Source organism: Mus caroli, unplaced genomic scaffold, assembly GCF_978045245.1.
Source record: "Mus caroli unplaced genomic scaffold, Mus_caroli_1 scaffold_11, whole genome shotgun sequence".
NCBI lineage: Eukaryota > Metazoa > Chordata > Mammalia > Rodentia > Muridae > Mus > Mus caroli.
The window spans coordinates 28,081,101-28,103,234 of record NW_028227266.1 but is presented as its reverse complement, the minus strand read 5'-3'; the positions used below and the strand labels follow the sequence as shown (position 1 = coordinate 28,103,234).

At 49.3% G+C, this 22,134-nt stretch overlaps 1 protein-coding gene across 1 annotated transcript; it reads right to left on the bottom strand.

Moving 5' to 3' along the window:
• Positions 1 to 1,807: 1,807 nt before the first annotated feature.
• On the bottom strand, positions 1,808 to 21,841 carry Adamts8 (ADAM metallopeptidase with thrombospondin type 1 motif 8). The gene is made up of 9 exons (XM_021173272.2): positions 20,822 to 21,841; positions 12,847 to 13,086; positions 11,658 to 11,793; positions 10,946 to 11,113; positions 9,706 to 10,010; positions 7,791 to 7,974; positions 5,377 to 5,549; positions 5,089 to 5,264; positions 1,808 to 3,003 (listed from the first exon to the last, which is right to left on the bottom strand). Exons 1-9 carry the CDS (start codon positions 21,584 to 21,586, stop codon positions 2,433 to 2,435), a joined length of 2,718 nt encoding a protein of 905 aa, XP_021028931.1. The 5' UTR covers positions 21,587 to 21,841; the 3' UTR covers positions 1,808 to 2,432.
• Positions 21,842 to 22,134: the final 293 nt, after the last annotated feature.

Sequence of the window (22,134 nt, the reverse complement as noted above, 5' to 3'; positions counted from 1 at the left end):
GGGCACGAAGACTTGCAGAAACACACATCGACTGACTTTAGCAATTGATGCTTGAGCAAAGTGGAACACACCAAAGGGGGAAAGTCCTCCAGTTTATCTATCAGTGACAATGTGCCTGTGTGTACATGCTTGTTTATACTTGGGTAAGCCCTGCCTCTTACTCACTAAAAAACTAGACAGACATGAAAAAGTCACCAAGTAGGCAAGTAGATGTCAACTGTCTAGAGACCAGTTGAGAAGGACAGTAGTAGCTGCAGTGTTACTGGCTTTACCTTGTGTCCCAAGGATCTAAGTTCATGGTTATGCCAGGGCTCCATTTAAGCACTGTGTCTGTCCCTGTGTCTTGAGAGAAACTTGGAAGCAAGGAAAAAAGGGTAATGAAAACCAGGAAAATGTAAATTGAGGTATTTCCCTTCTATTGCTAAATTGCCACTTCTTTCTTGTCTTTTCTCCTTTTCTCTTTGGTATATATACATCTTTGTGGTGTGTGTATGTATGTGTGTGTGTTGTGTTTATACATGTGAGGTCAGAGGTTGATGTCAGCTATCTTTCTTGATTGCCCTTCACTTTCTTTACTGAGGCAAGGCGTCTTGCTAAACCCTGAGACGCGATGACATTGCTCTAGCTAGTCAGTCTGCCTGTAGCTCCCCATTACTGCCTCTTGAGCTTTGGAATTCCAGGCAGGCTGCCCAGCCCACTTGGCTTTTTCCATGGGTACAGGAGCTTTGGACTCCTGGCTGTACACTTGTACACCAAGCACTTTACTCACAGAACCATCTCCTCAGCTCCTAGGATTCTTTTTTTTTTTTTTTTTTTAAATATCCATGTCATCTCATCCATTTGTGACCAAAGACTGAATTCCTTATATGGAAGACTGAGCCAGGGAGCTCTTCTGAACTTTGAGAGAGAAGAGGTAGGAAGACAGGATTTTAGAGGCTCTCGGGGAGAGTTCTAGTGGGTAATAGGTAGGGACTGTTCCAGATTAATAGCACTCACTGGGAAGCTGGAGTACAAGAGTTTCAAGAGAAGGATGAAATGTGGTAGGGGTCAGGTGTTGAGCAGGAATGGATGTCTCTAGAGTGATGGTCCCTAGGCAAAGGGGGTGAAATTCTGGGATCCTAAAAGACCTTTTGTTGGCTTAAATGAGCAGGTCAGCACATAAGAGGGCTGATAGTGCAGCTTGCTGAGTAGAGCGATACTATTTCTCCGGAATAACAAGTCTCTGCCTCCAAAACAAACAAACAGGTATGGTGGTACATAGCTGCAATGTCAGCGCTTGGTAGGTGGAGATAGAGGGTCAGAAGTTCAAGACTGCCCTTGACTACATCGAGAGTTTGAGGTTAGTCTGGACTCCATGAGATCCTCTCTCAAAATCAGAAAACATAACGAACATCAGTGAAAACGTAGGGATCCCAGAGCACTGAAGAACATAACCTACAGATTGGAATTTTCTCAAATGTGGGGGTCTTGGAATGCAGTCTCTAAAACCTCAGCCTTCAGAGCACTTGGCGGCTGTTGGGCATGTAGATCCACAGCCTGCTCAGCCATCGCGCTGGACTGAGCCCTTTACAAGGCACTGGGGCTTGAGAACCACATTGATGTACATCACACAGATGAGCAGCTCCTTGCATGAGCTGGATTTAGCAGGCCTTTTAGAACTTTCTTACTGATAGTTGAAGATACCCAGAGAAAATAGCAGCTTCCCTGTGTATACTCCAGGTAAGCTATGTTTAACCCTTGTCTTTGGATGCTGGGTTTCTTCCAAGGAAGTAATGAACCAGACTAGACAATTTCATTGGTGTAAGATCACACTTTAGTTCGGAGACATATTTGCATAAATACTTGAAATGGGTCCACCCCAGCAGGTGGCAGCCTGAGAAAAGTGGCTTTCTATAACCCTGTGATGGACACTGCTGCCCTTTTAGACAACAGATTTTAATACTGAAAACAGCCACGGACATTTCTGAAGATAGCTTGGAGATACCTATGGAGCTTGCTTTGGCGTTCACTACCGACACCTGGCCTTATACCTCTTGTATACTGATTTTTCCCTGCTGTGAGGTAGATTGATTATTGGGGAAACCAAATAGAAAAAAAAATTCTTCTTTTTCATTTAGCTTTGCTAGTCCTTTGCAAAGAGACTGGCTCTGAAATCTCCCATTTGGTTCAATAAGTGCACTTCTACCTTTTAACCTATCCCGACTTCTTGGTCATAAGCAAGGTCCAGTCCACCAGACAGTCAACTTTACAATCTGTTACCTTTATACCCTCTTCTCTCTTCCTTATGAATTAGGCAGTACCCAAAGGGTACTAGTAATAGAAGGCCTGAAAGGGCCGTGCCATCTTGATATGTAGTATCACCTTGGAGGGGACCTTTGTCTGTTACACCAGTAGCCCAAATCCATAAGCCTAAGAGATTTCCACCAAGGGGATCAGAGGGGACACGGCTGGCTTCCACAGGGCTTGGCATCCTCAGGTTTCAGAGCCTCATCACAGGTGTCAGAGGCCTGACCTGAGGGGTCCCTGCATTCCACAGTCCGCCGCTGCCAGCTACCTCTGCACGTGCTCGGACATTCAGACCAGTCTCCCAGAACCCACTCCGCAGAGGGCAGTGACTGAATGATGTTGGTGGTTGCTCTTTCCTTGCTATTCTGCACGCCGAAGTCCATGTCATTGGGGACAAAGAAGGTATATCTGACTTTTGGAGGGAAGACCTCACCAGACACAGTCAGGAGCTGTACTGTAAGAGGCTCAGGCAGGGCCTGGAAGCTCTGCAGCCGCTCCAGGGTAGCCATGGAGCCACTGTACTTCAGGATGGTCCCCTTCACCAAGATGTCTTGCTCTATGGCAGAGATGGCCAGGTTGCCATTGAGCAGGTACTGCCCATTGGCTGTCTTCAGTGCCAGGTAGCTGCCATCGTTCCTGGCCCCTGGGTGACTCCGCTGTTTCACGTCAATGTTTGTGGCACCAGCTGGGATGGTGACAATGTCATTGTAGCCGTAACTATGATCGAGACAGAAAAACTCTGTTAGGGTTGGTGGCTTCCCAGCCTGGGAACTGAAATGGGTCCCCCAGGTGGTCAGGGGTGAACAGACAAAAACCAACTAGCAAATAATGAAGCAATTGCCTCAAAGTTCAAAATAGATTAGATGCCAAGGCAGACAGAGCTGTCTGGGGCATTGGGCTTTCTATGGGTTTCTGCTTCATCTGTGGAGATTGAGGCAGTTAGATGTATTGATCTTGACAGCAACACAGAAGAGCCTAGGGGAAGAGTGCAAGCCACACAGCCCCTCCTTGGCTCAAATGAAAACTGAAATACATTTGCTAATTTGTAGTGGCAAAGTGGGTGCGGCTACCTTCAGACCCAAAGCTCAAGCTCTTGGGAAAAAATAAGAGCCCTTTCCTCATGCCAGAGCCCAACCAGGAGAGAGGACTGACACTGTCTCTTTGAGTCAACCTGCATCTAGTATTGATTATTACAGACTTGGGAAGGATGGAAGATAAAGCTTGCTTCTTTGGAGCCACTTCTTGAGTGTGCCCAAATACCAGGAGCACCATGGTTTTTAGTGATAGATAGTAGTGGGGGAAGTGGCGTCAATGCATTGTTAGCATAGGGATTTATGTTGAAACCTGATTCCTTGTCCTCCTATGGGAATTTGGGCTATAGAGAGTCGGGATAAACTATCAAGAAAGGCCATCAGGTGGCTTCTCTGCTATTCTTTTTGTGTGTCCAGTCTAAGTTTAGGGGAATTATCCAAGGTCATATGTCTAGGACCTAAGAGGAAATAACTAAGATACCCATGACCTGAATAGCTCATGGTTTTTTCCCTACTTATTTGAGCTTAAAGTTGAAAAACACTCCCACTTTTTCTGGTTCTATTTTTTGAGATATATACTACCATAATATATGTAAAGAAGAAGATGGGGGGGGGAGTGAAGGAGAAAGGAAGAAAAGGAGATAGAGGAGGGATATTGAGAAGGATGGAGCAAGCAAGCTTCACTAGGTACAAAACTAGTCAGTAAAGGAACAAAAACTCTGAGATACTGGAGCTGGCTAGAAGGCTTGAATGCTAGAAAGTCATATGACTACACCTGATACCAGAGAGATGGAAGTACCTGGCCTTGACCTTACTCTCCAGAACTCTCCAGGAAGCGTAAGGGACAGCTGAGAACAATCACCTGGTACATAAAGAACCTGGCCTGCCATCCAGAGATGCTCTAGGTTTAATCTCTAGCATGGCAGGAAGAAGGAAAGGAAGAGAAGGAGGAAGAGGAGGGAGAGGAGGAGGAGGAAGGAGAAGAAGAAGATGAAGATGAAGAAGAGGAAGAAAGAAGGAAGAAGAAGAAGAAAGAGAAGGAGAAGGAGGAGGAGGAGGAGGAGGAGGAGGAGGAGAAGGAGAAGGAGAAGGAGAAGGAGAAGGAGAAGGAGAAGAAGAAGAAATCTAAGTTCTCTATCACTAACTCTCAGTGGGACCTTAGAAGAGTCAATCTTTTCCTGTTTCAGTCCCTCAATCCCAAGGTAGGGAATAACAGTTTTGCCAGGTAGAAAGAAAGCACTTTGGAGCACCCCAGGAGCTCTAACGCACGTGGGTTGGCTTGGCTGTGAGACTCTCTCCAAGCCCTTAGATTCACAAGGCTGCTGAGCTGCTGGTTTGGGTTCTCTTCTCTGATGAAGATCTAGGCATGGAGAGCCAGGGCTCACCAGCCTTAGGGTTAGATGTCCTCTCTATAACATGCCTAAGGGAAATGTATTGTGGCTGAGACCAGTGTTACTCAGTGACTCAGAGCTGACACATTCCCATCCATGTGGCCTCCAGCCCTAGTGAAATAACAGCTGCCCCATCCCATTCTCCTCAAAACCAGATTCTATTCCAAGCGCCCCACACCTCCCACCTCAGTAGATCTTGACAATGACTGTGAGAAGAGGCAACCATTGACATTCAGTACAGAAATGGAGTCTTGAAGTCTTTATAAGACCCCCACCCATCTACACAACTATTAACTAGCAGCTTTTATTTAAGCTCGAGGCCATCGGTGTTCAAAACCCTTTATGTTCCTCTGCTTAGGTGCAACCTCTAGTAGACTCACCTGAAGGGGGTGAAAGAACCGGAGACCTTCCTACAGGCAGTGCCTTTGCCCCCACACACTCCACATTTGTCCAGCTTCTTAGGCGAGTTCACCACATGGTCACAGCCAGCCTTAACACACTGCCCCCGGACGCAGATGGACAGAGTATCCGGTCCACACAGAGTGCCATCGATCACCTGGGAAAGGAAAGGTAAGAGGGGGCAGGCAGCACACAGAAGCCATCTGCAGATGGAGAAGGCAACACATGTCTGTCCTCGAATCTCTGTCACAGTTCGGGGGAATTCTTACCTTAGCTTCAAACACTTTGAACTCACTCCTTCCACGGGCTCTGCAAAACAGCTTGCATCGGTCTCGGGGGGACACTCCTGAATACTTGGGGACCCACTGCAGGAAATTCCCATCCAGGTCAGTGTGGTTGTAGGCGTTATATTTCTCACACTGCTGCTCCCGGAAGCTTTTTCCTGAGAAGAGTAAGGGACGCCTCGGAGTAACTTACCTGCTGAAGTACTATGGTAGAGAAAGATACGAATCCAGGCCTTCTTTCTCTCTAGGCTTCGGACTCAACCCAAGGACCCAGGCACAAGCCCACTGTTTCTAGACATACCTGGGTGGGGGGAGTGTGTGTGTGTGTGTGTGTGTGTGTGTGTGTGTGACCTTTTCTCAAAGGTCCAAGAAAAGGAACCATCCAGCCTCACATTGGGATTTCTGGTACAAATATCCTTTCCATCTGAGTGCCTGATACCGAGCTGTACTTTCAGGACTCTGTTGTTTATACTTTATGCTGATTTCCCTAGTAACAACGGACATGTGGCAAAGGCTTACTGGCACTTCTAGCCCCGGTCTTGCCTCTACAGCTCACTTTATTGATTCTGACTATCTATGGGAGAGCTCCATCTGCAGGTACTATAATTACTCCCTACCAGAATTATTTTATTCTTTCGATAATTGGTTTGGTTTGGTATTCATTATAATGAGACTGGCACCCCAGCATCCTGGACATTCAAGCATCTCGCTGTGCGATTTCTAATCTACCATGATGTCTTCTGCTAAATTCAGGAAAATTTATCATTTCAGATGATTGCATATAACTCTCATAATCCCAAGCCCAGGCCTCACGCCATGCCTTAGGGACCCAGTACTGAGCTTCCCGTGAGCCTCTCCAGTGCTCATACATGAAGACATATGTGTACAGCTTTCAGACCAATCTTCCCTTCAGATGTGTTTTCCATGTACCAATCTTGAGTGAAGCCTGCTCCTCCCACCATGCATCTCTGCCCTTGCTATATATCTGAATGGCCCATGGAGACTTTTAAACCCAGATGTACAGTGCTGAGCTTGTGAGCTCATACTGTCAAAGGGGGGTCCTGGCTGTACCTGAAAAAGCATCAGGGTGACCCGATGGGACAGTTGTCATGGACAATCCACACATGCTATTTCAGTCTTTAAGGACCTTTCTGGTCTGGCTTTGACATGCTGCAACTTCTGTTTGGCTCCTCCTGAGCAATTGATGGGGTTCATCATACCTACCTCATCCTGGCACATAACTTCCTGTCTCACCAGCATATCATCGTCTGAACCTTCCTTGGCCTTCCCTCTCTGAGCTTCCTTCCCTGATTCCCCATACACTCAGGGTTGCTGCTTTCCATAGTAAGCCACAATTACTTTGCAAAAGAGCTCATCATTAGTCATATTGCAGAGTCCTTGAGGACAGAGACCACGCCTGTGCATTTATATCTTCTGTGTCAATTATAGTTACAGACACAGAGGCACTGGCGGATACTTGATAGAAATGGCTGATCTCAGTGCATGTGAAGTTATGTCACCTATCATTCATGCCTACCTTGAAAACTCTCATTAGTACCCAAGAACAATTTCTAGAGTGTCTACTGCTGATCCTCCCTGTCAGCAAAACTTCAGAGCCTACAGATTTCCCTATTAGATACTCAGCCCAAGGCCAGGGCATCTATCTTGGCAGCTGGGAGAATTTCTCCTAAAGCTTCCCTTGCCTTTTCATGCTGCCAGCGCTTCCTGGAGCTGCCCAAACTGGCACTTGGATGAGGTGGAGGCCAAAAAAAAAAATTTCTGATTCCCTTTTCTAAATTGGCTATTGCTCCCCCTTCTCCACTTTGAATTCATGTGTGTGCTTTCTAGCATGACCTAGGGGGTAGGAATGAGCAAGGGGAGGCAGAGGTGGTGCTCCTTCTGGGAAAGGCTCTGTCAGGCAGTTGCTAGGGCTCCAAGGGAAGACGGGCAGCTCTTTTCAGAAGGAATGTACCCAGGAATCAATCACATCCAGAATCCCTCCCTCCTGCCTGGGCTGAATGCTGGCTGGAGAGACCTTGGAGGTTTGGCTCTGACACTTGCTTTGGAAAAGGCTGCCATCAGCATAGAGAAGGTTTCAGATGCCTCCGAGAAGGTTATTACTCTCCTCGCAATCCCTCTTCAAAGGTCCCTCTCAGATTTGCTTGGGGGTGACACGCTTTGTCTCTCAACAGCTCAGAAGACCAGGACAAGAGAAATCTCTTCTTTGATATCACCGTCCTCTCCCTAAAGTAAGAACAGTCCTGGGTGCCTGAGGACTGTTCCCAAGCTTGACATCTTGCAGAGCCTACGTAAATCTGGATGAGGGCTCAGCTCTGTACGTGGGGAGACTCCCTATCCCCTTCTTGGGATCCCTTGTACCTATACTGGCAGGTAATTACCATTTGGTGGACATTCCTCTGTGTTGCATGATTGGTACTTGACTCTTTCACCCAGGCAAAATCTTCCTCCATTCTGGGGCGCTGGATTATCACATTCACGGTTCGAAAATTGTATCCCTCCACCACAGGTGCGCGAACATTGTCCCCACGGTCCCCAGGGACCCCATTCTCCATCTACCACAGCCTGTAACACATAATGCCACCAAATCAGGACCAAAGGGGAACAGGTTTCAGTCCTCTATGCCACCTGGCTGCTTGGGCCTGACTTCCTCATCTGAATGTATGGAGTCCTGCAAATTATTTCGATTGCTTGGTTAATGATAGTGTGTCTCACTTGGATGTGACTTTATGAGCACAGAGGTGGTGCTAGCTTTGTTTGTTGTGAGTGCACAGAATATATAAACAGTACCTTACCCTACCCAAGTGCCCAACACAATAGCTGCTGAATGAGTTTGAGAGAGTCCTTTATGGGTAAGTTTGGGTCTGGTACAGTAGGTTTCCATTGGTGCCCATGGTGTCCGCAATGGGAGGAGTCTGGAGTCACTGTAGCTGCCTCACCCGGGGAGGACATATGCCCCTAGCAGTGAATCAAGACAATGATTCTTCGAAATAACCAACAGTGCATAATCCCCACAAAGCCTTTCCGTTGTCAGCTCCAGCAAGGGTTCTAAATGACTTTTTTCCTATTATTAAAGAACATTTTGCTCATATAAAAATAAAAGCTGAAGACTGTAAAAGTAAATATGGGAAGAAAGAAAAAGAAAGCAAGCAAGCTTTAAAAATGTACCACTGCACAGAAAGAAACCACTTCCATAATTGTCATAGAATCCTCCCATTCTTCTGCTCCAAATATAATATCCTACAGCAGTGATGTATTCATTTGACAGAGGCATGATACCGCAGACAAAGGGTAGTTTCTAGTCCTGCCCTTTTCACCTTAAGGATAGACTGATCCTGTGACTGTTTTTTTGTCACCCTCAGAGTTCTGCCTCTGAGATAGGTGGCTGGAACCTTCTTCTCTTTCAACACCATGAGAAGAAGGAATGGGGAGACCAGGAGGTGGCTGAGCTGGAATCCATGACACTGCACCAGCCCAGGCTTTGGGTGAGAATGTGTGGCTTCCACAGCCCAGGGAGGCTCCCAAATCAGCACCAAGAGCATGCCACCGAGGACAGCCCTTGGAACGTGCTCGGGCCACCGTGGCGATTCAGCACTGGGCAGGACCCAGGCTGTGAAACTCATCGGATGGTATTTCATCACGAAAGCCCCATGACTTGCAGAAGGAGAAATGTGATCAGCCTTGCTGTTTGGATGTATTAAGAGCAGGGAGAAGAAGTGAACCACTTAAAACCCTCACTGGCATTGCCTTGGGGTTTCTGCAAGTTTCCTCAGTACTGGGCCAAGGTTTCTCTTTCTGGACACAGGCCACTCGGATCCCTTCTCTCCTCCTCTTGGAGTAGACATTCTTACCATTACACTTACTCTCTGATTTCTACTAAGGAACTCAGCTCAAACATGGCAGGCTGTGGATACTCAGCCCTTATGCAATGTTGCTACTTCATCTCTCTCTCTATTTATAGTGGGTTCCTCTGGGCTCTCACTTACTGAGTGTCCACCTTCTGGTCTTCACACCTTTACCAATCAGCATGAGACCTCAAAACAGCTACAAAACAGCACCAAGGAGAGATACTGAACTTCGAGGAGCCAGGCAACATCCCATTGGCCATGAGCAAGCCTCAAAGCTCCCCACGCGTGGGGACAATTACCATTTGTTCTGTTGAAAGACTGAGTTTTCTGGTAAGTAACACTTCTGGCTTGGCCTGAAACATCTTAGTTCCTGACTCTCATGTGTAGAGCCTTTGTCTCCCCGTCTTGCTTCCCCCTCCTCCCTTTATCTCCTCTCCATTTTCCTCACCTTGGGATTCTCCACATCCTCCTTGAGCACACAGCTACCATCCAGGCACAGGTGCCCAGGGCCACAGGGTGTACCATCAGCCCAGAGCAGGCTACCATTCTTTGTGTGGCAAATGGGCTCATCACTATCCCGATGACGGCACCAGAGCTGGACACAGATGTCCTCCACAGAGGTGTTGGGGCAGTGTCGGAAATCAGGCCCAAAGATCTGCTTGCACTGCTGGTCCAGCTCATAGAGGGTGCTGTGGCCCGGGAGGCCTGTGGGGAGGGGCAGAACCGAGGTGGGGGCATCCAGGAGACAATCTCCTGAGAGTAGAAGAAACAGATGAGTTAGGACAAGGGCAAGGCTTTGCTCTCAGCTCAGTTTGGCCTCCTGCACTGAGCTCCTCCACTAAACTCCAATTCTGAATGATGCACTTTGGTGTCTAGGCATCTCAGTTTCTTCATCCCTGATGTAAATATCACCAACATCCAACCAGGAACACAGAGCTTGTTTAATTCTGGGCAACTGTAGCAAATGTTTCTGTAGGATGAGTTTTCCTTTGCTGTCCAGCATGTGTTGGATATATTTCCTGTGACATTCAGTATGCGTCTTGTGACTGCCAGCCTCTTGCACTATAAAACCACATCCTACGTAAAGTTTAAGAACCCTGACATGCAAAGTAAATCTGAGTATTGACATCTGTACGATCATGCTATTTTTGCACTGGCTATATCCCTGCCTCTTCAGAAGAATCTAGAATACTTTGCTTCCCTGCTTTGTTTGATGATTTAAACGTCTTTAACCGGGCACCCCTGTCCTAGATCCTGGCTCTCATATGACTAGCCCACATCCTTTTTGTCATTTCTGAGCTGCCATTCAGTCTACCACTCCAGCCTGGAACATTCTCTTCTCTGTTCTTCCAAACTACAAACAGTCTTCCATTCCTCTATGTTCTGCTTAAACTCAACCACCTCTGGACAACCTTCTCAGACTAATTCCTTTTGCGTTGGAAGGAATAAATCTAAGTTAGTCCAGAGCTCAGGCTATGGGAAGATGGGGGGTGGGGAGGTGGGAGGGGCAAGGAGGAGCATTCTGGGAGGATGCTTAGCATGCCTTTCTAAAATGACATGCCTCTGAAGTCTTTTCCTGCCCTATGGGCTTTGTGAGAACGCACAGCTGCAGGGAGTCCCCGGGCCACAGCAGGTGCCAACAGCCAAGGAAGAGGCTCTGCAGCCACGGGGAGCTGAGTGAGACATACCGTGACCATCATCCAGGAGCTCTGTGAGGTAGACAGCACTGCAGGGAGACCAGGGCAGCGTCTTGTTCACGTGGATGAAGAATGGCGCCATCATGTGGTACTTGCCCATGGGCCCAAACAATCTCACACAGGGCTTAGAATCATCATGGGGCATGCTGAGAACGTGCCCTGGTTGGGGGTGAGGGGAGCAGAGAGCTGTGCTGTTCATACTCGCAGGGCCCCTGTCCTGCCCATATGTTCCCTAAGTGGCCAGCAGTGTTGATGGTCTCAGCAACCGGTTCCTGTTACCATCTCTCCTCGGCATGGCCGTGGGGGCTCCCTGAGCACATTTATTTTGGGACTTATTTTCAGTGTCTCACATTCCCTTTTACTGTTGGATGTCTAATATGGCTCTCTCTTCATAATCCATCTCTCCATGAAGCCTGACTAGTTAGCTTCCTTAGATCATCATGGTAACTGAACACGCCTCCCCTGTTTTGGCATTCTCTGGGTGATGCTTCTGATGTCCCAGGACACCAATTTAGCACTTTGGTTTTATGCTCGGAATAGGAATGGAGTCGGTAACATCAAGTATAGTATGTCTATACATAGAACTACTTCGTCAATGGCTACATGTGAGATCGCCTGCTTTTCAGAAGCCAGGCAGCTGTGGACTTGACAGAGGTAAGCTTCTGCTGACATCTGAAGCAAGCTCTGATGTGACAAGTCTTACCTAGCTCATGGGCCAGGGTATAGGCTGCCTGCAGTCCCTCATCCTTGATCACTGAGCAGCTCTTGTCGGGGTCACAGATGGTGCCAACGTCTGCCATCCCCAGGGTATCACACTGCTCTCCCTTCCCGCAGAAGTTCTGTTTGGTGAAGAGAGAACGTGCTGGGTTATAGGGATAGGCACAGAGACCAGAGGTAAGTGCCCAGTGTCCCACTCAGTCTTCTGAGAGATAAGCCTGATGGTATACGTGTTACTGAGTCTTCTAATGTGTGTGTGTGTCTGTGTGTGTATGTTTAATGGCATAACCAGTAGAGCTCAGCGCCTAGGCATTCCACCTAGCTGTTCTGTCTTGGTTGTGACAGTTGGTTCACCTGTTCTTGTTTTTCTAACCTGGAGATGGGCCCAAGAAACATATCATTGTTAAGACAACACCAACATTAACACTAGCACCACATGTGCATGTGTGTGCACACACACGAGTACACACACACACACACACACACACACACACACACACACACACACGGCAGTGGTGGTGGGGCAGTGGGTGACACTTGGCCTGACTGGGACGTCAAAAGCCTACTTTGGGAGGAGGTGGATCTTCACAGTTGCTCGGAGACTAGCCCTGAAGTAATACAGCTTGGGCTTAACTTCCAGCACTACTGCTGTACAGCCTCTTGGGGCCTCTTTTACCTCAGTCGCAGAATGGATATAACACCACTTCATTTCCACCTGTGGCTCCTGTGGGGACTGGTGGCCTGGGCCAGACACACTCAGCTGTGCCCACTGGCCTTCAGGAAAGCTGTTTAAGTCACCACAGCCACCCTCCTATGTAAAAACTCCAGGAATCCCTAGGTGACCATTGCCTAACCAGACTGAAGACAGAGCCCTTTCCGATTTCCATTTCCAGACCTCTCCCAGGGCTGCTTGAGCCTGCTGCCTCTTGGTATGACCTCAGCAGACAGCTGGTCACAAATATTTGGAAAAGTGCCCTTATTAGATTCTTCTCCCCTTGCAGAGGCCCCTCACTTGCCTCATGACCCTCTTCTATTCATTCCAGCAAGAGGCCTCCAAAGTCCAGCTGGGGCCAGCAGGGAGACAGCTCCCATGTTTGGGCAGGTTCCAAAGCCCTCCCTTTGATCTGCCCATCCTATCTTCCACCTCCCCAGGGTTTTAGAACCAGCCCACACACCTGTCTGGTGAACAAGATGGCAGTGTCATAGTGCTCCGGGTGGCGATCACTGGGCTTGTTGAAACGCCGTTGCCAGCTGCAGAAGTTGCGCAGTGTGAGTCCCCCATTGTCTGACACCTCCGGGCCCCATCCTTCCTCTTCCACTATTAGCACTTTTACCACCACGAGGTTGACGGAGTTCCTGATGCTTGGGTGCTTATAGATTCGGGCTGCCATTGACATCACCGTGAGGATGTGGTTCTACCAGAAGGGGCAACAGTGCGAGAATGCCAATCACTTTCATGGCCTTGGCTGCCCACACCTACTACCTCATTAGGAGACACTTATCTCACACATGTTGGGCTCTGGGCTGAGCTTTATAGACATTCAGCATCCCATGAAGATTAGTAAAACATTTAAGGACTTGGTGTTGTTTCCCCAGAGAAAAATACCAAGCATCAGTGGCTGGCCCAAGATCACAAAGCTAATGTACTGTCATCTGAACCCAGTCCTGTTTGATCACAAAACTTACACATTGAACATCTCATGGGTGTCCGACTTCCTAGTAATTAGTTAAAATTCAACACACATGGTTCTTCTATTGCACCAGCAACATTTGTACATGGAACATGGCTGCTGCATTGGAACGGCAAATAAAAAGTTCTCTTGGGTTGGATGGCTTATTCTGACTGCCCAGGACACCAACTGGTTCCTTGCCAAACATCCCCATCTTCCCTGGCTTCACTCCAGAAGCAACAGCCTGAGGACTTACAGTCAGTGGAATTTCCCTCTTAGAATCTATCTGAGCATTTTCCTGATGTTCACTAGGATAACTGAGAACTGTTAACTCTGAGAACGTTGCTCTCATAATTACCCTTAGCTACAGCTACTCTGCAGTAGTCCTTGGCCATGGTTGACACATCACCTCATTGACTTCTCATAGCAACTGTAGATCAGGCATTGCTGTTCTGCTTATAAACGAAAGAGTCATCCAAGCTCTTGAAGATCACACTACTCTTAGAGCCAAAATGCCAGCCCAGGTGTGTGTGTCTGAGGTTCACTCTCCTTTCTAGACTTCAGCCTTCTGCTTTCTTCATGAACAGTTCCCACCCCCACTCCCAGCATTTATTCACTTCTACTTGGAGCTCGAGAGAAGCCAGAGGGCCTAATGAGACTCAAATGCAGAGGATCCCACCTGCTTGCAGTTCCCCCAGGCCAACTGAAAGGCCTATGTTCCTACGTCATTAGTTGGCCTCTGGCCTATCCTTGAGCTGCCAACTGCTTTTTTGCTGGATTCCAAAGCTTTGAGGAGAGGCCAGATGAGAGCTTATTGTCCTGCTTTGGGGACCTTGTGGATTATTTTTCAGAGGCAGAGACAGCGGGTGACAAGCTGGCATGCCTCGAGCCCATGGTGTAGCCAGCTGAACAGTTGTTTGTATGCTTTGCCTTTTTTGCTTCCTGGAGCTTCACCGACCTCAGCTTCTCTCTCTCTCTCTCTCACTCTCTCTCTCCTCCTGTGGTCTAAAAGGTGGGAGTAGAAGGGGAGGGAAGGCTATGGAGGGGACATTCCATTGAGGAAGGCCATACGTGGGAGTTCCAGATGCATTTCATTATTTGTGCATGGGACCTGTCTGCTCATCCTGCAGGCGGTAGACCAGATGTTTCGTTACTCCTACAAACGGCTTGGCAGGTTTCTGAGCTCAGGTGGCTCAGCATGCCATGCACGCCAGCTTGTTTAGGTTGATGTAAACATCTTATCAGCAAGGCTGCAACTTGGCATTTGTTCCCTGAGTCGGGTGGCTGAGGGGAAATATGCAACCACATCATTATGCAACCAAGGGTGAGTCCTGAAGAATGGTAGCTTGGGAGACAAGTTCTTGGCCAAATCATCCCTGCTTCTTGAGGGAGGACAGACAGTCTTCTGTTCTGTCTAGTGAGGCTAGGAGCTGACTGGACCAACCCCTGGGGATCTCTTCTGAAGAGATCTGCAACTGTCCTTCCAGGATTTTTTCCTCTTGAGTCCCAGTTCTGTGGTATGAAAACTAGGGAGGGTAAGATCTTTTTTAAAACAGTCTGGGACCAAGATGCTGACTTCTGGGTGTTCAAGAAGGTGGTTTACAATGAGGAGCTGAGGATTTGGGGGACTGAGAATGGCCTGTATATTCAAGCTCACCGGGTCAGACCTGACTTAGAGTGACAGATGATGTCCTAGTCCCTCAGGGAGAAGGCAACGGGCTACTTGGAGAGAGGACAGCACAGGGAACACAGGAGATCCTTTTCTTCAGATACTGAGCTGCGGTCAGCTGAGAAGGCCAGGGAGTCATTGCCTCCAGGCAACAGCTGATTATGAATACAGCTTAAGTTCTTTCCTACTGATGACTATCTCAGAAGATAATCTGCATAGGGGAGGACCACAAAGATTCTGTGGTCCAGTGCACCTTTCAGAAGCTCCTCTGAGCACTCGCCAAGAAGCAGCGCATCCCCGCTATCTCCCTTGGCCAGCTCCATCATCTAGATACAGTGGCAGGAGCTTTGCATCATGGTTCATCTCATAGCTCTCCAGGAATAAGAATTGCTAAGCTTGGGATAAGTATGTCATTTGGAGTCTGTGTGCTTCTGATTCTCCATCTGTTCTGTAGGTCCTGAGGATGGCCCTGACTTACTGATACAGGGAGCAGGCCCAGGTGCCAGTCAAGGAACAGGTCAGATGGCTTGCTCGATCCACCACCTGGTGTGTATTTATACCTCCCTGCTTACCACACAAGTACACACTGTGAGCTCAAGAGCGGGAATGAGATTCTTCCCCTATTGAGTGAGGTTCCTGGTGTTTGGCAGAAACCTCCAGAACTATGTCAGAGTGATAGGAGACCAAGGTTGTCACAGTCAAGGTGAGTCAAGCAACTTAAGTTTCCTAAGGTAAAGGTGGCATTTTTCTGGGGACCTTCTCAGTACACCCAAAATTCTGTGAGCTAAAAGTGAAAACTTCCAGGGGCTGGTGAGATGGTGGCTTAGTGGTTAAGAGCACCGACCATCACTGGAAAGAGAGGCCCATTGGACTTGCAAACTTTATATGCCCCAATACAGGGGAATGCCAGGGCCAAAAGAATGGGAATGGGTGGGTAGGGAAGTGGGGGGGGGGTATGGGGGACTTTTGGGATAGCATTGGAAATGTAATTCAGGAAAATACGTAATAAAAAAAAAAAAAAAAGAGCGCCGACTGCTCTTCCGAAGGTCTCGAGTTCAAATCCCAGGAACCACATGGTGGCTCACAACCATCCGTAACGAAATCTGATGCCCTCTTCTGGAGTGTCTGAGGACAGCTACAGTGTACTTACACATAATAAATAAATAAATCTTAAAAAAAAAAAGTGAAAACTCCCTTCCTCAGGACCCTGGGTGCCCCGATGGCAGTCACAGCCTGCCGCCGGGACTCTGTGGAAGTTGAGCTTTGGCAAAGTGCACTAGCAGTGGTTTCTCATCCTGGCCACAATGTCACCTGTACTTTGTAGTATTTTGCTCATTTGCTTCCACACAGTGGGTACTAAGCCCTGTGTGGTGTGCCTGGGGACATCAGAAGAGTGGCAATGTATGTCCACTTGTGGTGTCCTTAGTCCTCCTTCCTGATCTGACTCTAGGGCTAGGATAGCTCTGTGAGGAGGAAAGGGAGACGCAAAGGGAGAGGGAAGCGTGAGACTCACACCTTATCACACCTTGTCCTCCCAAAGGCAAAAGGTGTGGTTGCAAAAAACTCCCCTTCTTCAGAACTGCCCAAAGCCAGCCATCAACACTCAGAACCGAGGCAGTCTGAAAAGATGGTCTCTGCCGTGTGGGTCAGCAAAGCTGAAAGGCAGTTGCTAGCATCCCAGTGATGTGTCGCCACAACATTATGCCGGCTCTGTCAAATGTTTTCAATCATCAAAGGCAACTCTAGGAATAGCTAGGCCTTGCGGAACATCAACTATCCACCAGGCCCTGGCTCAGGTGTGTTTCATGTTCTGTTACGTTCTCAGGACAGTCTTAGGATGTGGGTATGACTGTTCCCAGTTTCCTGGTGAAGAAATTGAGGTACAGAGAGCTGGATACTTGCCTTGGAACTCTCAGTTACATCTGTTTTCCTCCTAAGGCTATGGTCCTGGCCACTACTCTACCATCTCTCTTGGTTGCCACAAGGAAAATCAAACCCAAAGCTTGCAAGCAAATAAGCCAGCCCTGTCACGAGCTGCATACACCCAACATTTGGATATCTGGACATCTTCTTTGGGAAATAGTATCTTTGGTCATTCCACTGCAGCAAGGGATGGAAAGGACCCAATTGTTTGGTAGTGGGCTGAACATAATTAATGTAACATACCTTTCTCCCACGAGAACTGGCATAAATACAGCGCTGATCAAGCCTAGACCTGTGCGTCACCCAAACCAGCACACTATTGACACCAAGAGATGACACTATTTGTTTTTATCCTACCAGGCAGAGACTCCTCTGGGCAAACCAGGGTACAGGATAACTATAGAACTAGGGCCTGTCGGGGAACATTCACTGCAGAAGGTAGAGGGACAGGAGATGACTGTGACAGACTCTCCCTAGAATCAGCTCCCAGGACCTTGCATCTGGGGATGCTCAGGTCTGCTTACTGCTGGAACTCTGCTCTGCTCCAAGTCCACCCAGGGGGCACTCAGTAGTGTCTGAGATGTAGACAAAGTTAGTGGACTCTCCTGAGGTGGTCCCTCTTTTCAGAAAGCGCCCCCTTTCCCAAGTCTGACAGAAAACACAGCTGCCCAGAGCTACTGAAGCAGGACCCAGGTTCAGAGCCAGGTTATGCTGACTTCTGCTTGAGGTCCAGGTGTGCTGCTCACACAAGGTGACTCTCTCTGTGAAACCACCAAGGCCTGGTACTTTAAGACCTGGCTTATTCAAAGCCACCTCCTCCATTCAGAAGCCAGTCCTTAGCATGTAACCTGGAAGGAGGCTCTGGGAATCCATCAGACAGATAGAAGTTGCTTTGGGTAACAGGGTGGGGGTTGATGGTGATAAAAGCCCCTCACTCTCTAAGAAACCACAAGGCACTTGGACTTGGTCTGAGCATCTGTGAGACTGTTTCACGAAGAGCCCAGTTTCTGGAAGGTTCAGCTGCTCACTGAGCACACTCCACTTACAGAATGGTTTTATATGCATGACCTCAGCAAAACAGTGCTTGTGAGGGAGACAGAGGAAGAAGAACATACAGCTTAAAAGGGACTTTGGAGTTTCCTAAGGTCACACTGGTAAGTGTAGCAAACTAGATTTGCCCCACACCCCAGGTTTCCTGAGCCTAAGTCCAGCATTCTCTGTTGCTGTACTGTAATACGGTATCTTCTCGTGAGAAAAAGCTGTGGTTCTGTTCACCCTCTCCTAACTGTCCACATTGTGGTATGGCTCCTAAAATCTGCAGGCTCAAGATACCCCATCAAAGTGCCAAGCTCCATTCTGAAAAGAAACCACCATTGCCTTCAAAGCTTCATAAAGAATTGGCTATGATCCAGACTGGTGTCATTGCAAAATGACAATGACATTTACCAGCATTCTGGAAGTGAGTTCACTTAATCCCTTCACAAGAGGGGCCCCTGCCTCCCACTTTCTTATCTGGGTTCAGAGTTAGGGGCTCATCATAAGACAGTCTCACAGATGCTTAGACTAGAGCAGATTACCTTGTGTCCAAGTTCCTTTTTTTTTTTCCTAAAGATTTATTTATTTATTTTATGCATATGAGTACACCATTGCTCCCTTCAGACACACCAGAAGAGGACATCAGACCCCATTACAGATGGTTGAGAGCCACCATGTGGTTGCTGGGAATTGAACTCAGGACCTCTGGAAGAGCAGTTAGTGCTCTTAACGGCTGAGCCATCTCTCCAGCCCCCTTGTCCAAGTTCCTTAAAGAGCCAAAGGCTCTTATTGTCATCATCAACCCCCACCCCGTTACCCAAAGACACCCCAAAGCAACTTCTATCTGTCTGATGGATTCCCAGAGCCTCCTTCCAGGTTACAAGTTAAGGACTGGCTTCTGAATGGAGGAGGTGGCTTTGAATAAGCACCAGGCCTTGGTGGTTTTCCAGAGAAAGTCACCTTGTGTGAGCAGCACACCTGGACCTCAAGCAGAGGTCAGCATAACCTGGCTCTGAACCAGATGTTCTGCTTCAGTAGCTCTGGGATACTGGAACCTGGGCAGCTGTGGATTTTGGAGATGCCAACTACTTCTTTGAAGGAAATGTTTAACAACTCACTGTTTAACTGTGGAGTTGAGAGCTTCTGGGGAGGACACTTTGGCTCTGCATTCTGAAAAAACTGACTCGTCTTGAAATTTCTCCGTGTTCTTGTTGGTCTTTCTACATTGTGGATTTCAAGCAGATGCCAGGGACCCATCTAATTTGGGGGTGGATATAATTTTTAGCTTTGGGTTTGTTCCTGGAGAAGCCTAGAGTCAGATGTAGTGGTCTTGGTGAATTGGGAAGCCCTCTCTTCACCCTTCTCTACTTCTCTAATACACACTGGGGGGAAAAGAGTCAGAAGAAGTGGTTGGTACCTCCTCTTAAGGCAGGCAGAAACAAATATGGCAGCAGCACGGCCAAACCGCAAGGAGCTGATGGCTCGGAGCTGTCTTGCAGTGTTTTGAGCAGAGCCAATACCACAAGACCGTGCAGAGAGCCTGTCCCAGGCTTAATTGGTCTGTGCAGTAGATAGAACAGCGATCATGTGGACCACTCACCCACAGTTCTTCCTGTCCTCCCCACATGGCTTTCACCGGAACTTTCTCCTCAAACAGCTCTTCATCACAGGAGGTGGGAAAGACCAGATGACAAGCAGAAGGTGTGCTGTCTCTTTGCCTGGCCACTCTACCAAGGGAACGCCCATGCCCTTCACACCCAAAACAGATCCAGGCACAGGCTGAATCTAGCTAGCTAGGATAGAGACCTGATCAAGGACATTCTCACTGCCAAAGGGTTGACTGGGCTGCTGCAGTGCTGGGATCCTCCGCTGGAGAAACTATGATCTCTGGACAGGTCGGTTTCCTCTAGCTGAGCTAACGTTTATGGTTCCATCTATTCCAGAAAATGGGACCCTTATCATTTCTGCTTCTGGTAAGATCTTTGCCCTATCTTGAGGGAGGGATTGGGAGCACTTCTTGCTGAGTCAGCACCAACTGCATGTAGTAAAGAATGCTCAGCTACTAGCAATAATGTCTTGAACTCAATTTTTCAGCCTAGGTCAGTTGGAAGCTGATTCTGGGCTGAGGGTGGCCACCGGGCGGACCAACCTCAGCCCTGGTTCCTTTGAATACAGTAACTGACAAAGTTCACCCTTCAGCCCCCCCCCCCCCCGCCTTTCTCACTGAAACTTCAGTTTTCTGGGCTGAGCCCCCAGGCAGAAATTCTGTTCTCCTTCCTTCTTGAGCTGGATGTTGACACTGCCAAGTTTTGCCGGGGTTGAGCGCCAGGTTGGCAAGGTAGCCCCACGCCCCTTGATCAGAACCAGCTGGGCATACAGAAATTGGACAGTCTCTTTCCAGGTCCGGTTCCCTCTAGCGACTTTTACTTACAGGAACCTCAGTTCTGTACCCAAAGACAGTCACAGCTACCTTGTCCCAGCCCAGCTTCCTCTCCTAGGAAGTCTCAGAGAGTCCCAGATAGTAGAGAATTACGGGAAGCAGGACCAGGAAGGACAGGGCTCCCTTTGGGAGAAGCAGGTGCCTGGGAACTGTGGAAGACTCAGGATGCTGGGAAGAGCCAGAGCCAGCGCCTCTACCTACTGTAAATTGGAAGGGATTTAGGGATTGGGAAGTAGGAAGCCGGGAAGGCAGAAGTTAATGGAGTTACTGCTGTTTCTCAGAAAGAAGAAAGTCCCCTTTGGGGTTGGGCTTGGTAGCGCGAGGGATATCCCCCCCCCCCCCCGTGGGAAGGGAAGAATTGAAAACCATCGAGAAGCAATAGACTGTTAGTCAAGGTCTGCGGAAGGTCCTACCTGCAGGTCGGTCCCATAAAAGGCAGCCATGGACGCATCAGCCACCAGAAGTGTTTCCACGAAGCGAGCCTCGGACACAAACCTCTTGCTTCTAGTTTTGGATCCGAAGGGTGGTGGCACTTTGCGGGAGTCTTCTGTCTCTTTGAGCAACCCCTCTTTGTCCTGCTTCCTGTCCTCTTCGTTGTCACTTCTCTCCTGTCCCTGCCCATTACCCATCTCCACCTCCCACTCCAGTCCTTGAGGGAGGGGGAAAACCTCGGCGGCAGCGAGCCCGGGGTCTTCGCGGCGCTGTCCGGGCCCCCAGCGCTGCAGGCGATGAGGCTGGTCCAGGGAGTCCCCAGCGCCCTGTGGCTGGATGGTGAACTCCTCGCCTGCCAGCAAGAACGAGCCGCTCAGCCCGCGACACAGGCTCATCGCTGCCAGCGATTCCTGTTCTCCATTCACTGTGCCAGAGAAGAAGCAGCCACGCAGCCCCGGCTCGCCCCCGGCCGCCGCGCTCGAGCCCCCGAGGCGCTCGATCTTGAACTCCGGCGCCAGGAAGCTGGCGTCAGGCGCCAGGCGCAGCACGAAGCCCTGGCCGAAGGCGGACAGGTGGAAGGCGAGCTCGCTCGCGCTGCCGGGCAACCGCGTGGGCACCACTAGCTCCGAGGCCTGCGCCCCGGTTCCCGGCCCCGCCGGGGCGCCGCAGACGAGTGGCGGCGGCGGCAGCTGCAATAGCAGCAGCAGGAGGGGCGGCCACCGGGTGGCGGTGGGGTCGCGGAGCATGGGGGCAGAGTGCTGCGGAGCGCAGGAGAGGGAAGAAGATCGCCGCGCACGGGCAGGTGCTGGTGGCCCGAGGCGGCCGGGCCGCTCTGTCCAGGAAAAATGATCAATCGGATGGGGAGGCCGACTCTGCTAGCGGCAGCAGGCGCGGCGGTCCCCTGGCGGCCCCTCTGGATCGCGCAGCCCGCTCCTCCTGCGCCCGCCAGCCAACCTAGCAGAACTCGAGCAGCTGGCGCCCCGGGCCGCGAGCGCGCGTCCTCCCGTGCAGTCGCCTCCTTCCTCGGGAAACACCGAGTGGGCTGCCGAGCCCTTCGTATTTATACTTCCTTCCCGGCTTTGACATAAGAGGTTTATTTTTGATCGCTCACTATTCCCGTTTCCCCTCCCCTGGGGTCAGAGACAGAAACAGAAAAGGAGAGGAGGGGAAAAAAGGGATGAAATGTAAAACCAATCAGGAGTCAGTGAGCCCCTCCCGATAGTTAAGTAGTTAAGTGTCAACTACAGCTTTTTTTTTTTTTTTTCCTTTTTACGTGACTACGTGAAGACCCATG